Consider the following 12,467-nt stretch of genomic DNA (forward strand, 5'->3'; position numbering starts at 1 on the left):
AGCAAGTTCTAGGTCAGTCAGGGCTATGTAGTGAGACTTTCTTTAAAAAAAAAAAAAAATCAAGCTTAAAAAAGGCTAACCTAGGAAATGAGAACTCCATTTTCATACATATTTGTCATAGATAGATTTTCTAAGCTGAGTGGAGTGTTCCTGTGTTCTTCTATATTTCAAAATCAGCTTAACTGTGTAGGAGAAGCATCTATCTAACCTTCAATGGAAAGTAATCTGCAAACGAATCTCATGCTATATTAGAGATAAACATGAGAGATGAAACTGATAGAAGTCTTCTCTACATATCTTCCAAGTGATAAATATTGTGACAGCTCTTCGTTGCCTTAACAAAATACTTGAGACAAACTTATAAAGAGATAGAGTTCATTTGGGCTCGTGGTTTCAGAGATTTGAGCCCACAATTGCTCTTGATCTTGTTGCCTTGGGCACAATACACATGACTGAAGCCTGCGGTGATAGAGGGTGCTTAGCTTATGACAGCTGGGAAGTATGGGACAAGATGGGTCTATGGTCCAAATATCTCCTTCACACCCCCAATAACCTAACTTTCTTCCCCTAGACCCAGTCTCGTAAAGGTTAACATCACCTCTCTACAGCACCACAAGCCATGAACACGTGGACTTTAGGGGACATTAAAGTACCACAAATATGCACGCTTCAAACTATTTATGTAAATTGGTATCAGTGTTTGACAGCAATTATCTAGGTGAAAAGACATTTTCAAAGATGCAATATGTAAGCCTTATATGGTGGCACATATCTGTAGCTCCAGCACTCAGGAGGCTGAGATAGGAGGATTGTGAGTCTGAGGCCGGCCTGGGATACATAGCAAGGTCCTGTCTTAAAAGAAGGAAGGAAAGGAAAGGAAGAGGAAAAGGAGGAAGGAAGGAAGGACAAGAAGGGAGGGAAGGAGGGAGGGAGCGAGGGAAGGAGAGAAATATGTACAATCTTACTACAGATAAGCACTAAAAAAAATCAGCATTTGAAATTAACGTTAATTCCACAGAATACTAACTTTGAGCCTCAATTAAGCAAAATGTTCTTTCCTCCTTCCCTGTAAAAAAATCCATTCTTCTCCCTGGCTTTGCTGGATAGTTTCTGTTGTCAGCTTGATACATCTGGGAAGAGGGACCCGCCATCAGATTGTCCTGTGGCCAAGTCTGAGAATTTTCTTAATTTCTAATTGATGTGGGCGGGCCCAGCCCACTGTCACCCCTGCACAGGTGGACCTAGGTTGTATAAGAAAGCAGGCTGAGTGCAGGCTAGGAAGGGCAAGCCCTAAGCAGCATTCCTCTGTGGTCTCTGCTCCAGTGGCAGCTTCCAGGTTCCTGACTCGAGTTCCTGCCTTAGCTTCCCCCGATGGACTGTAAGCTGTAAGCCAAATAAACGCTTCCTTCCCCAAGTCAGTTTTGGTCAGAGTATTTTATCATGGCAACAGGAAGCAAACAGAGGACATGTTGTACCTTTACCACAAAAAAAAAAAATTGGTGCTCAGGTTATGAGTGTACACTAATGCCTCTCATTCGAGCCCGACACATGGAGTCCACCTTGCTCCCCATCTCTATTTCTAGCTTCCTTCTTCGTAACTGTAAGTCCCCAAATCGACATGTTTACTCAATTTTACAGTCATACAAAAGTTTCAGAATTGCTACTCTGAAAATCAAAGTTTGTTTGTAGTCCTTTATTTTGCTAGACCGAGGGTAACAGTTACAGCGCCGGGTTCCAGTGTTACATAGGCTTCATTTTTTTCTCTCCTGCTTTCAGTGTCACTGTGTTATGTTTTCAGTGATGTTGGGTTTGTTTGCTTCTGCCTGAATTCAGTTTGGAGTTTTCTTTTCACTGTTGTTAAAACTTTTATTATTTGAACCTTGCATGGAGGATGCTAACATGCTTGCAAAAATGTGACACCACATAAAACAGTCAAAAGAGAAGTGCCCCTCTCGCTCCCTTTCCACTGAGTCTCTCCTAACCATTAAGGTCACTTTATTTTATTATTGTCTGGTCTGACATTTTTGCAAAACAGAAAGATATATATCTTTAACAGAAATCTTTATTTTGAGCCTATTATTCTTTGTTTTTTAACTTATTTTTTTGTTCCATTTGTTAATTTTGTTTTTTTGACACAGAATCTAGCTGTGCAGTCCAGGTTGACCTTGAACTCACAAACTCTTGATCTTCCTAAAATGCTAGAACACAGGTGCACCCCACACCTAACTTTGGTTTGTGTTTTGTTATACAGTATGTCTTAGCAGTTTTCCATGTTCTGTTACATAGATATTGTCATGGATTTATTTTACTAATGTGCTAGATTTTTTAATACATATTAGCAAGCAATGAGGAAACAGGCTTTCTTAAATAGGTTTCTCTATTGCAGACTGGAATTAATGGATAGAAGGTTTTTGTACCTCAAATGATGATAGACAAGGCTAAGCTGTCTCTAAGGTTGTATGTGAATATTCAGGCCTACCAATTCTACACAACTCTGTTTCATCAGATCTAAATACCGAGTATCATTAATGACTTTAATTTTAAATTGTGTTAATCAGTGAAAAATAATGATCCAGTGACTAGTGAGTTGAGTATCTTTTCAAAGGCTGGTCAATATTTTTTCTTCTAACGGAGCATTTTGGTTTCTATTTCATATATGGACTATCTGGTTCAGTTTCCATTGTTCTTCCTATGTTTGGACTAAGAATGACAGAAGGCTGGAGAGATGGCTCAGCGGTTAAGAACACTGGCTGCTCTTGCAGAGGACCTGGGTTCTTAGCACCCACAACGTGGCTAACAACTGTCTGTAACTCCAGTTCCAGGGAAATCTGATGCCCTTTGCTGACCTCCGTGGGCATTGCATGGCACCGGGTGTGCACTTTATATATGCAGACAAAACACTCATCCATAAAATAATAAGTAAATAAAAATTTTAAAAGAATGACAGGGCCAGAGAGAACTGATTCAGAATGAAGGAAGCATGGAGCTCATCCTGCTCCAAAGGTCTCATCAATCCCACCACATATGGAGCTCGTCCTGCTCCAAAGGCCTCATCAATCCCCTAACACACACTCTTTGTCCCCTCAGTTTCCTCTTATTGTTAATTCATCACATCCAGTAATGTTTATGAATAGAAGAAACAAAGGCCCAATTTCCAGTGGCAGTTTGGAATTTATGATTAAATTGTTAAAAAAAGAAAAAGTGGGGAATTTTATTATAAGGAGGAGGAGGGGCTGTATCTAAATCCTGCTCCCGCCAAAAAAAAAAAAAAATTTGGAATTGACTGAAATCTAGAGAATAAATTTTAAGAAGTCTACTGGATAAGATGTGGCTGAAGTGGAAACAAACCCACAGCAGCTGTGACCACCTACCTACACAAGGAAAGAAGAGAGGAAAAGAAGGGCAGAGAGAGAGAGAGAGAGAGAGAGAGAGAGAGAGAGAGGGATGAAGGGAAGGACAAGAGGAGGGGGACTCAGGAAGAGGTTGGCGAGGATGGAAGGCGATGAGAGAGGGCTCTGGGGTGAATGGAATTATAGTGTGTTATACATGCATATGCAATTGTCAAAATTAAATTTATTTTAAAGATTAAATAGTAATTGATTACTCTAAACCCACAGGGTGTTTTGTTTTGTACAATATACGGAAACTATGGGAAAGAGAACAACAAAGCCAGGAAGACATGGCAAATGGGACAAAGAGGAAACAACTGCTAGATAAGATTAAAAATGATGGAGAACACAGCCAGGCCAGTGTCAAGGTAGCAGCTTGGTGTGGGGAAGAGTCCTGGTGGGGCCGTGGAGATTGACAACTGTTACGACACACCCGAGCTGTGGCCTGAGGAAGGGCTTCTGAAATTACACAGAATTACCCCTCAGCGGGCCTCAGGTTGGAAGCTGCTGCCGGCTCTGTCTGTGGGAAAGGCTGGTCACTTTGGGTCCACCTGGGGAATATTGCAGTAGGCATGTCCAAAGGTACGGACTGGCCGTCAGCCTTCCGTCTCACTATTGCAGCAATGTAAAGACAGCCTTCCGTGATGATGGGTGCTTGGGTGCTGGAATCTGAAGTCCAGCCTTCCTGCTCACTCATCAGGCCACACTGCCCAGGAAAGAGGCTGTACATTCCCAGGAAGGGTGTAACCGTCCTGGCAGGAATGAAGACACATGGGCCTCTCCCTTTGGCTATCAGACTATTGAAATGATAAACCACAAGGAGCTGGAATTTCCCCAGGAGTCTCATGATGGGAGAAGGAAGAGGCTGAAGCCTGGTGCCAGCCAGAGAGAGAACTTGTCTTCTGGAAAGAGATTTCACACAGTTCTACCAACTTGTCAGACCACCTTGCATGAGAGACTGGAGCCAAGACAGTGATGCTGCATGGGGCCACACCTTGACCAGGACTGCTTATTAGCATAGTTCTTGCCCTCTGTTTAAACCTGAACCTCATATCTGAACCCCAAATACTTGGGGTGGGATGGAGTCACTGTGTTGCCAGTGTAATTACAGTCAGAGCCTGAGCCTTAACACACCAGGCTTGGCCACCTGTCTTCAATAAGTTAATTAAACAAATAGCAACAGTGAAAAGCAGAAAAAAGATTTATTCAATGTGGCCACATTGGGAAGAACAAAGAGATTCAGTGTCCCCAGCTTTGTCTTTGGGGGTCCTAACATGAGGTTTAGGTTCATATATATATATATGCACAGTCCTGGTCAAGATACAGTCCTACTCATCACCATTGTCTCTTCTGAGTATGGCTTGTTAGAAGGTTGCCCAGATCCGGGTTCTTTTTCTAAGAACTCTAGGTGACAAGGGCAAGACTTTGTGTGGACACCCTCAGGCCTCTCTTACCTCTCTGACTCGGCACTGTGGACACTGTGAGATTTCCCAGCACTACGGCACTGTCCCTGTCTTATGCAGGGTGAGGTAATTGTATTAGTTTTGTTTCTCTTGTGTTTTTGGGTTGTGAGCCTGAGTCTTTAATGGCTGTGCCAGCTCTCCAGCCCATAGTTTGGTTTCTCTATTGCTGTGATACCATGACCAGGAGCAACTTGGGGAGGAAAGGGTTTTTTTGGCTTATAATTCCACATCACAGTTCATCACTGAGGGAAGTCCAGGCAGGAACCTGGAGGCAGGAACTGAAGAAGAGATGACAGTAGAGACAATGGAGGAACACTGCTTACCAGTTCGCTCCCCTCATTGTCTTTCTTTTTTTTTTTTTTTTGGTCTTTTTGAGACAGGGTTTCCCTGTAGCCCCAGCTGTCCTGAAACTCACTATGTAGACCAGGCTGGCCTTGAACTCACAGAGATCTACATGCCTCTGCCTCCCAAGTGCTGGGATTAAAGGCATGTCACCACGCCCAGGTATTAAATTTTATTTATTTTTATGTATATGCGTGTATTGCCTGCATGTAGGTAAGTGCACCCATGTCATGCAATGCCTGCAGAAGACAGAGGCTGTTGGATCCCCTGGGACTGGAGTTACGGACAGTTGTTAGCTGCAATGTGGGTGCTGGGATTTGAACCAGGTCTTCTGCAAAAACAACCAGTGTTCTTAACTGCTGAGCCATCTCTCCAGCCCCTCAGCTAATTTTCTTAAGCAGCCTAAGTCCACCTGCCCAGGCTGGGCTCTCCTGTATCAGCCAGTAATCAAGAAAATGCTTCACAGACACGGCCACCGGTCAGTCCTACAAAACAAACTTCCCAGTTGAGGTGCCCTCTTCCCAGGTGTGTCAAGTTGACCACTGACGCTGTCTGCCACAGCAGTCAGGCACAGGGGATAGTTTAGTCACCTAGGGCTCTGCTTGTTGCGTTATGCACATCTCCCCTTTTCTAATTCACACTTGGCAGCCTGGCTGTTTTACCTGCACTGCCCTGCACAACTAATTCTCAATACATCTAGCAAACCTCCAAGTGTGACCTGCATGGAGCTACATGCACACCAATTTCTATTCAGAGTCCCAATATACCCTGGTTTGAGGGTAAAATGATTGATCTGGCCTGAGCTGGTTTTGGGTGCATGGTAGGACAAAACTGTGTCCAAGTGAACTTTTAGAAAGAATCCCCCATTTACCATCTTCTGGCTGTGCATAATTGAGCATGCATATGATTAACTTCAGATGCATTATGGGAAGGGACATGTGCAGGAGAAAAGTTATATGACCTAACCTATCAATCAGAAGAGAGAGCCACCGTTACTACACCCCTGTTAACTAAATTCCTCCTTCTCTTGAGGCCCATAAAAGGAAGCCCCAAACAGTAATTGGGCCCTTGAGTATCTTCAATCACACGGTCTGCCGCTCCCTTGTAGTGCATTCTGGTCTTTTCTATTGCTTTGTTTTAGGTAAAGTTTCCTTGCTACTTTTGCAAAATGTGTAAATTTTTATTGCAATTCTTTGGATAAGAGGCCAAGAACCTGGAAACACTCAACTCCTGCCCTGACTGCCAGTAGTAGAGGCACTCATGGGCATGGGGCTCACTCCTCGGCCGGCTTGCTTGATCCTTCAGAGGTTGTAGAGAATTCCATCGAAGAAAGACCCGGAAGGCATGACTCCCCCTCGCAAGGTCTGGTCCACAAGAGATACCTGGCAGGCTGTTTTTGGTTTCCTTCGGTTCTGTGAACTGGGGCCAGAAGACAGGCGAGGAAGGGCAGGGCTGGGAAAAGCTGTCTGCCCTAACAGCATCCTTCTGGCTTGGTCTGGGTCGCGGTGGAGGTGGGAGGGTGGTGAGGGCAGTGAGGGCAGTCTCATATTGTCGGTCCCAGGCCATCTTCTTTCTCTCCTTTCCCTGGCAGGTGGGGAATGGAGAAGCAATGTATCTGGGAAGGTGAGTAATTTCAAATGTTGGCATGTCACCAGGAAACAATGCCCTCAGCTCAACAAAGAGGAAATGGAAGCTAAGGGGCTTTTAGGTTTTTTGCTTGTTTGGTTATTTTTCTGTCTTGCAGCTGACCCTATAAAGCTTTTAAAATGTCAACATTTTAGACAAGGGGTTTGAGGTAGAATCATAGGCCAAGTTTTCTTAAACATGTTCCATTTTGAGTTTCTGAAGGTAAAGATCTGACAAAAATTTCAAGTTCCATTTGTGACTGTGTTGGGGGCCATTTTCTCACCAGGTCAGAGAGAGAACAGGGGACCTTCCGAGGGGCTGTACACAGGGGGTTGGGAAACCTTAAGGGGGAAAGGCAGGACTTGGATCCATTACAACATGATAGAGTTCTGAAATGCCATGAGACCCTGCTATAGATAGAAAAATCAAGGAAATGATACCACAGACAGGGCTTGTTGAATGCAAGGCTCAGAGCATTTGGTGAGGACGTGGCTGTAAATAACCTGGGTTGGAGGAAATGGTACAGGGATCCTAAGCTGAGCCTACACTGTGAACATTCATCTTCATTGCCAACAGCATCATCAAAACACATCTCTGGGTGTATCTGTGAGGGTGTTTCCAGAAAGGCTTAACTGAGGAGGAAAGACCCACTCCGGACGTGGGCAGCACCGCCTTATGGACTGGGGTTCTGAGATCATTTGAAAGGAGGAAGTGAGCAGAGAGCCAGTCCCCCGCCCCACTTCCTGACTGTGGACACAATGTGACCAGCTACCTCATACTCTGCCCACCATGACGTCCCCATAGTGATGAACTGTCCCCTCAAACTGTGTGTGAAAATAGACCCTTTCTTCCTGAAGTTGGTTTTGTCAGGTACTTTGTCATAGAAAGTAGAAAAGGTCACTGATGCACACACTCAGCTAAGTGTGAGTGTGGAAGAACGCAGCAAGCTTGAGTTGATGGGATTGGCATCGTGTGGAAGGAGAGAGGCATCCAGATAGTCCTGGGACTCCACATGCACACATCCAGATTTTCTGAAAGGGAGGGGAGGTGGAGAGAGAGAGAGAGAGAGAGAGAGAGAGAGAGAGAGAGAGAGAGAGAGAGGGGGTCCGCTCCTGTGAGGATATGAGAAACTCAGACTGTCAGCAGCTCTGTCTGTCTGTCTGTCTGTCTATCTGTTTGTTTTCTCCTGTGAGGATACAAGAAATGTAGACTGTCAGCAGCTCTCTTGGTGAGGTGTTTCATTCACACCAGAGTTCATACATAGCTTCCAATGATGAAGAATGCTTTTTTATAATTTTCTTAAAATTTATTTTATGTATATGAGTGTTTTGCCTGCATGTATGTATGTATGTGTACCTGTGTGTGCAATGCCTGTGAAGGCCTAAAGAGGGCATCAGATCCCCTGGAGTTATAAATGGTTGTTAGATGCCACATAGATGGGAACCCAACCCAGGTCTTTTACAAGAGCAGCCAGTGCGCTTGACCACTGAGCCAGCTCTCTAGCCCTGACCAGGAAGCTTTGACTGTGGCCTTGGCAAATCAGAAGCTAAGCAAATGTGTTTTCTCTTTTTTTTTATACCTTTCCCTACCTTAGACAAGCGTCCCCACATCTTTTAATATTTGGGGAATATAATTCTTCCTTAAAATTCAAGCAATATGTCTTCGGGGCCCAGCACAGATCTTGAGGACCTGACTGTCCCCTGACCACTATCTCTACTCTTTTCCTATTTTCCTTCAATCACTTCTTGTCTCAGAGCCACTGTCTTCTCTCTACATGCTTTTCCCCTAGACAGACAACTGTTCTGTGTTTTCATTCCCAAAGGAAAGGACAAGAAGGTCAACAGAGGCTAGTCATCCCTGCATCCTGGGTATCAGTGTGAAGGCTCCATAGTTATCCTGGGCAGGGGTGGCTATTCTCCCTGACTATGCTTTTCTGAAGGTGCTGTGCTCCCGGGACCCACTCATCCTCTCCAAGCAGGTTCTTCAGCCTACTCCATACCTCTCCAACATTCAGCTAACAGTAAGTTTCCACATTCGTTTATTAGAGCCAGCTATGTTTGGCTCTAAGCTCATACCTTTAGGGTAAATGGATTACTCACTTCTCTCAGCTAACAGGACCTCACAAGATGCTTTCCTAACAGATGCCAACTCTAACATGAACTCTTTGGCTCCATGTTAACATTCAGACACAGCTTCTGGTATTTTTTTTTTCTCACTTCTGTTTAAATGCTGGTAAGAACCTATTTTGGGACATGGTACTTGAAGCCAGCAGGACTATCGCTTTCATCATAAGGAGCAGGGTGGCGCTCATGCCCACAGCTGCTGTGGAGTTGATAAATTGCTAACATCCTTCACATTCTACATGGTGAGCCTGATGCACAGACAGAAAATCTAGACATGACAGACTATGCTAGTTACTTTTCTTGTTACTGTGACCAAAGACCTGAAAAGACACAACTTCATCAAAGAAGGTTTTTACCCCTTATGGTTTGGGGGTTCAGTCCATCACGGAGGGGACAGCATGGTGGCAGGCCACTCCATGCTAACAGGAGCTTGTAGCTGGGACTCCTCACCTCAAATCTTGGAGGAACAGGAAGCACAGCAGAGGACAGGAAGTGGGGCTGGGCTATGTGGAGACAGACTATAAAACCTCAAGTCCTGTCCCCAACGACCCACATCCTCCAGCAAGACTCCACTTCCTAAAAATTCCACAACCAGGGCTGGAGAGATGACTTGGCGGTTAAGAGCACTGGCTGCTCTTGCAGAGGACCCGGGTTTGATTCCCAGCACCCACATGATAGTTAACAACTGTCTGTAACTCCAGTTCCAGGGGAATCTGACTCTCTCTTCTGACCTCCATGGGCATTGCATGACACACAGGTGCACTTACATACGTGCAGGCAATACACTCATACACAAAAAATAAAAATAATAAATAAAAATCTTTAAAAAAATTCCACAACATTCTGAAACACCATCATGGCTGGGGACTAAATATTCAAACACATGAGCCCATGGGGACACTTCATATTCAAACAACAGGGGCATGTAAGAGCCTTGGAATTGAAATAACTAAAGGTTGTGCCTCTGATCCAGAAATGAAAAGGGGGTAGAGTGTCCTATTGGACCACTTCATTCACACTGTGCCAGTCAGTTAAGTCTTGTCTTGCAAGCATTAGGACCAAAGTTTGATCCCTAGAATTCATGTAACAAAACCCAGGCATTGTGGCACATGACTGTAATCCCAGAGCTGAGGAGGCAAAGACAGACAGACTAGCCTACTTGGAAAATTCTAGGCAAATATGGAAACCCTGTCTCAAAAAAGAAAAAAGTTGATGGTGCCTGAGCAGAGGAGTGACACCAGAGTTGGTCCTCTGGCCTCCACATACACCTGTACATATGCATGAGCACCCACATATGCATGTGCACACATACACACAAACATGCCCTCGTACACATGTGCACACACACACACACACAAACTAGTGACTAAAGGTTAACTGGAAGTTGAAGGCCAATAAGACTAAAAGATAGAAGTATTTCACACCTTTCCCTGTTTGAGCCAATGTAGACTTTACTGTGCAAAGATAAGTGGTACTTTATATGAAGAGAAAACTAAATAGTTCTCATTTTATTTCTTCCTAAAATGACAGCAGGGAATTAGAACAGATGACTGGCAAAGCTCACTCTCAGCAAGACCCCAGGGACTGGGGCTGAGGCTCCCTGGGAAGGCTGGACCATTTTCTAAGTGCTCACTTCATGAGGAAAGCGCAGGCTTCCAGGAGTGCTGTGGGCACAGAAAGCAGGAGATTCAGAAACGGACTTTTTAATCAAACTTTAAAATCAATAAATTAAAGAAATGATTAAGACAGTTTCCTGGTCCCTCTTCCGCTGCTGAGTCAGAGCTTGCCTTGCCCACACGTTCCCCACCACCTCTTCCTTACTGCAGTCATTCTTTCTTGTGGGGTGGGGTATCCTGTGCATTGCTTGGTAACACACCTGGTCTCTAGCCCCTGATACCAGCAGTACCTCCTAAGATGTGGTCATCAAAAAGATTTCCAGATATGGCCAAATGTCTCCTTTAAGGGGTTGAATAATCCTAAATTGAGAATAACTGATGAAGAGGTTCTGAGCCCTGCCCCCATCCCTGGAGCACAGCCTGTGCTGCACCTCTGACTCTCCGAGTTGGGGATCAGGAATAGGAATCTTGGGGGGCCACTTTGCACAGGGGAGCTGGTGTGTGCAGAAGCTCCAAGATCACTGCCGGGAGCCCTATAACACTCTGGGACCCCTCTTCTCTCATGTAGCTCAGTCTGGTCTTGAATTCAATATGTAGCTGAGGATGACCTTGAGCTTCTGATCCTCTGCCTCCATCTCTCATGTACTGAGATGACAGGTGTGCACTACTGCATGTGGTTTATGCAGTGCTGGGGCTTGAACATGTGAGGCAAACACTGTAGGCTTTGTGCATGGTAGGCAGACACTCTACTGACTGAGCTGCATCTCTAGCTCCTCTTGAGTACTTTTAAAGACTAAATATTGTCAACATATTTTTCTAACTGAGATAGATTTTCCTACATTTTAATTATTTTTTTTAGAATTTGTAACTCCTGCACGCAGTTTAGCCCCTAAACCTCGACCTTCACCTAAACAGTTGCTGGTTCCTCATACTGATATCTAGGATCCACTTACGGGAGGATGAACATCGTTTCAGATTAGCAGTGGCAGTGACATATTTCTCTCCCAAATACTTTTCATATGTTGTTTTGCCATGGAGTTTGGCCAGACACTCCGTGTTGTCATTGAACAGGAGGTTTTTGGTTTTAGACTGGAACAGGCAAAACTCTCTTGGGCACCTAGATCCATTTCTTCCAAAGAGAACCTGTGTGAAATAAGCAGGCAGAGTATGAATAGCCAAGGAAGAGATGAGCATGTGGATAGAGAGGTCAAGGGTATTTCTTCCATCCTAGGTAAACTGCAGAGCAAAAGCAGTCATTTGCTAGAGTCCTTCCCCTGCCCGGGCTGACTCTTTCCTACTCACATTCCTGGTGGCAGACCCACCCCAGGCAGGGCCCTGTTCTCGTGCCATTCCTGACCTTCCCATCTGCCATCTTTCCTGGCTTCTAAACCGTTATCTCTTCTCAAAGAACTTCGTGTAGGTCACCAGAGCTCAGCTGAAGTTTTTTGAAATCTGTCCCCAAAAACTGATCACCTAGAACATCCTACTGTTCCATTATCTCTTCTCAAAGAACTTCGTGTAGGTCACCAGAGCTCAGCTGAATTTTTTTGAAATCTGTCCCCAAAAACTGATCACCTAGAACATCCTACTGTTCCAGATCTTCCATAGGAGCAGTTTAAGTAGGAAGACTCCCTGTTTCCATGAACTGGGCCATTGCTCCAGGCAGATCACTCAACCTCTCTTAGCTGCAATCCTCCTCTATACAGTTGTCCTCAAAAGCACACCCAGAGCCAGCACGTTGTAATAGAAGAACAGAACAGAGAATCCTGGGACACAGCCCACCCCAAATCTATGGAGCAAGTGCTGGGTTTGCTGTTTCAGAGGCCCTGTCCTAAACATTGTTGGGCCTGCTCTCTAACATGAGTTGTGAGAGGAAGCACCAGGAGGGAACAGGCCAAGACTGCTGCT

General features: G+C 44.8%; 1 protein-coding gene across 1 annotated transcript in view; it reads right to left on the reverse strand.

Moving 5' to 3' along the window:
• Positions 1-10,418: 10,418 nt before the first annotated feature.
• Ltf (lactotransferrin) overlaps positions 10,419-12,467 on the reverse strand; it is a 27,687-nt gene continuing 25,638 nt past the window's right edge. The window contains exons 16-17 of the mRNA XM_008830833.3: positions 11,513-11,702; positions 10,419-10,607 (exon numbers count right to left, since the gene is read on the reverse strand). Coding sequence (XP_008829055.1) covers positions 10,573-10,607; positions 11,513-11,702 — 225 coding nt within the window. The 3' untranslated portion in view covers positions 10,419-10,572. The remainder of the gene's footprint in view (positions 10,608-11,512; positions 11,703-12,467) is intronic.

Source organism: Nannospalax galili, unplaced genomic scaffold, assembly GCF_000622305.1.
Source record: "Nannospalax galili isolate Female #2095 unplaced genomic scaffold, S.galili_v1.0 scaffold1050, whole genome shotgun sequence".
In the NCBI taxonomy this organism is placed as follows: Eukaryota; Metazoa; Chordata; class Mammalia; order Rodentia; family Spalacidae; genus Nannospalax; species Nannospalax galili.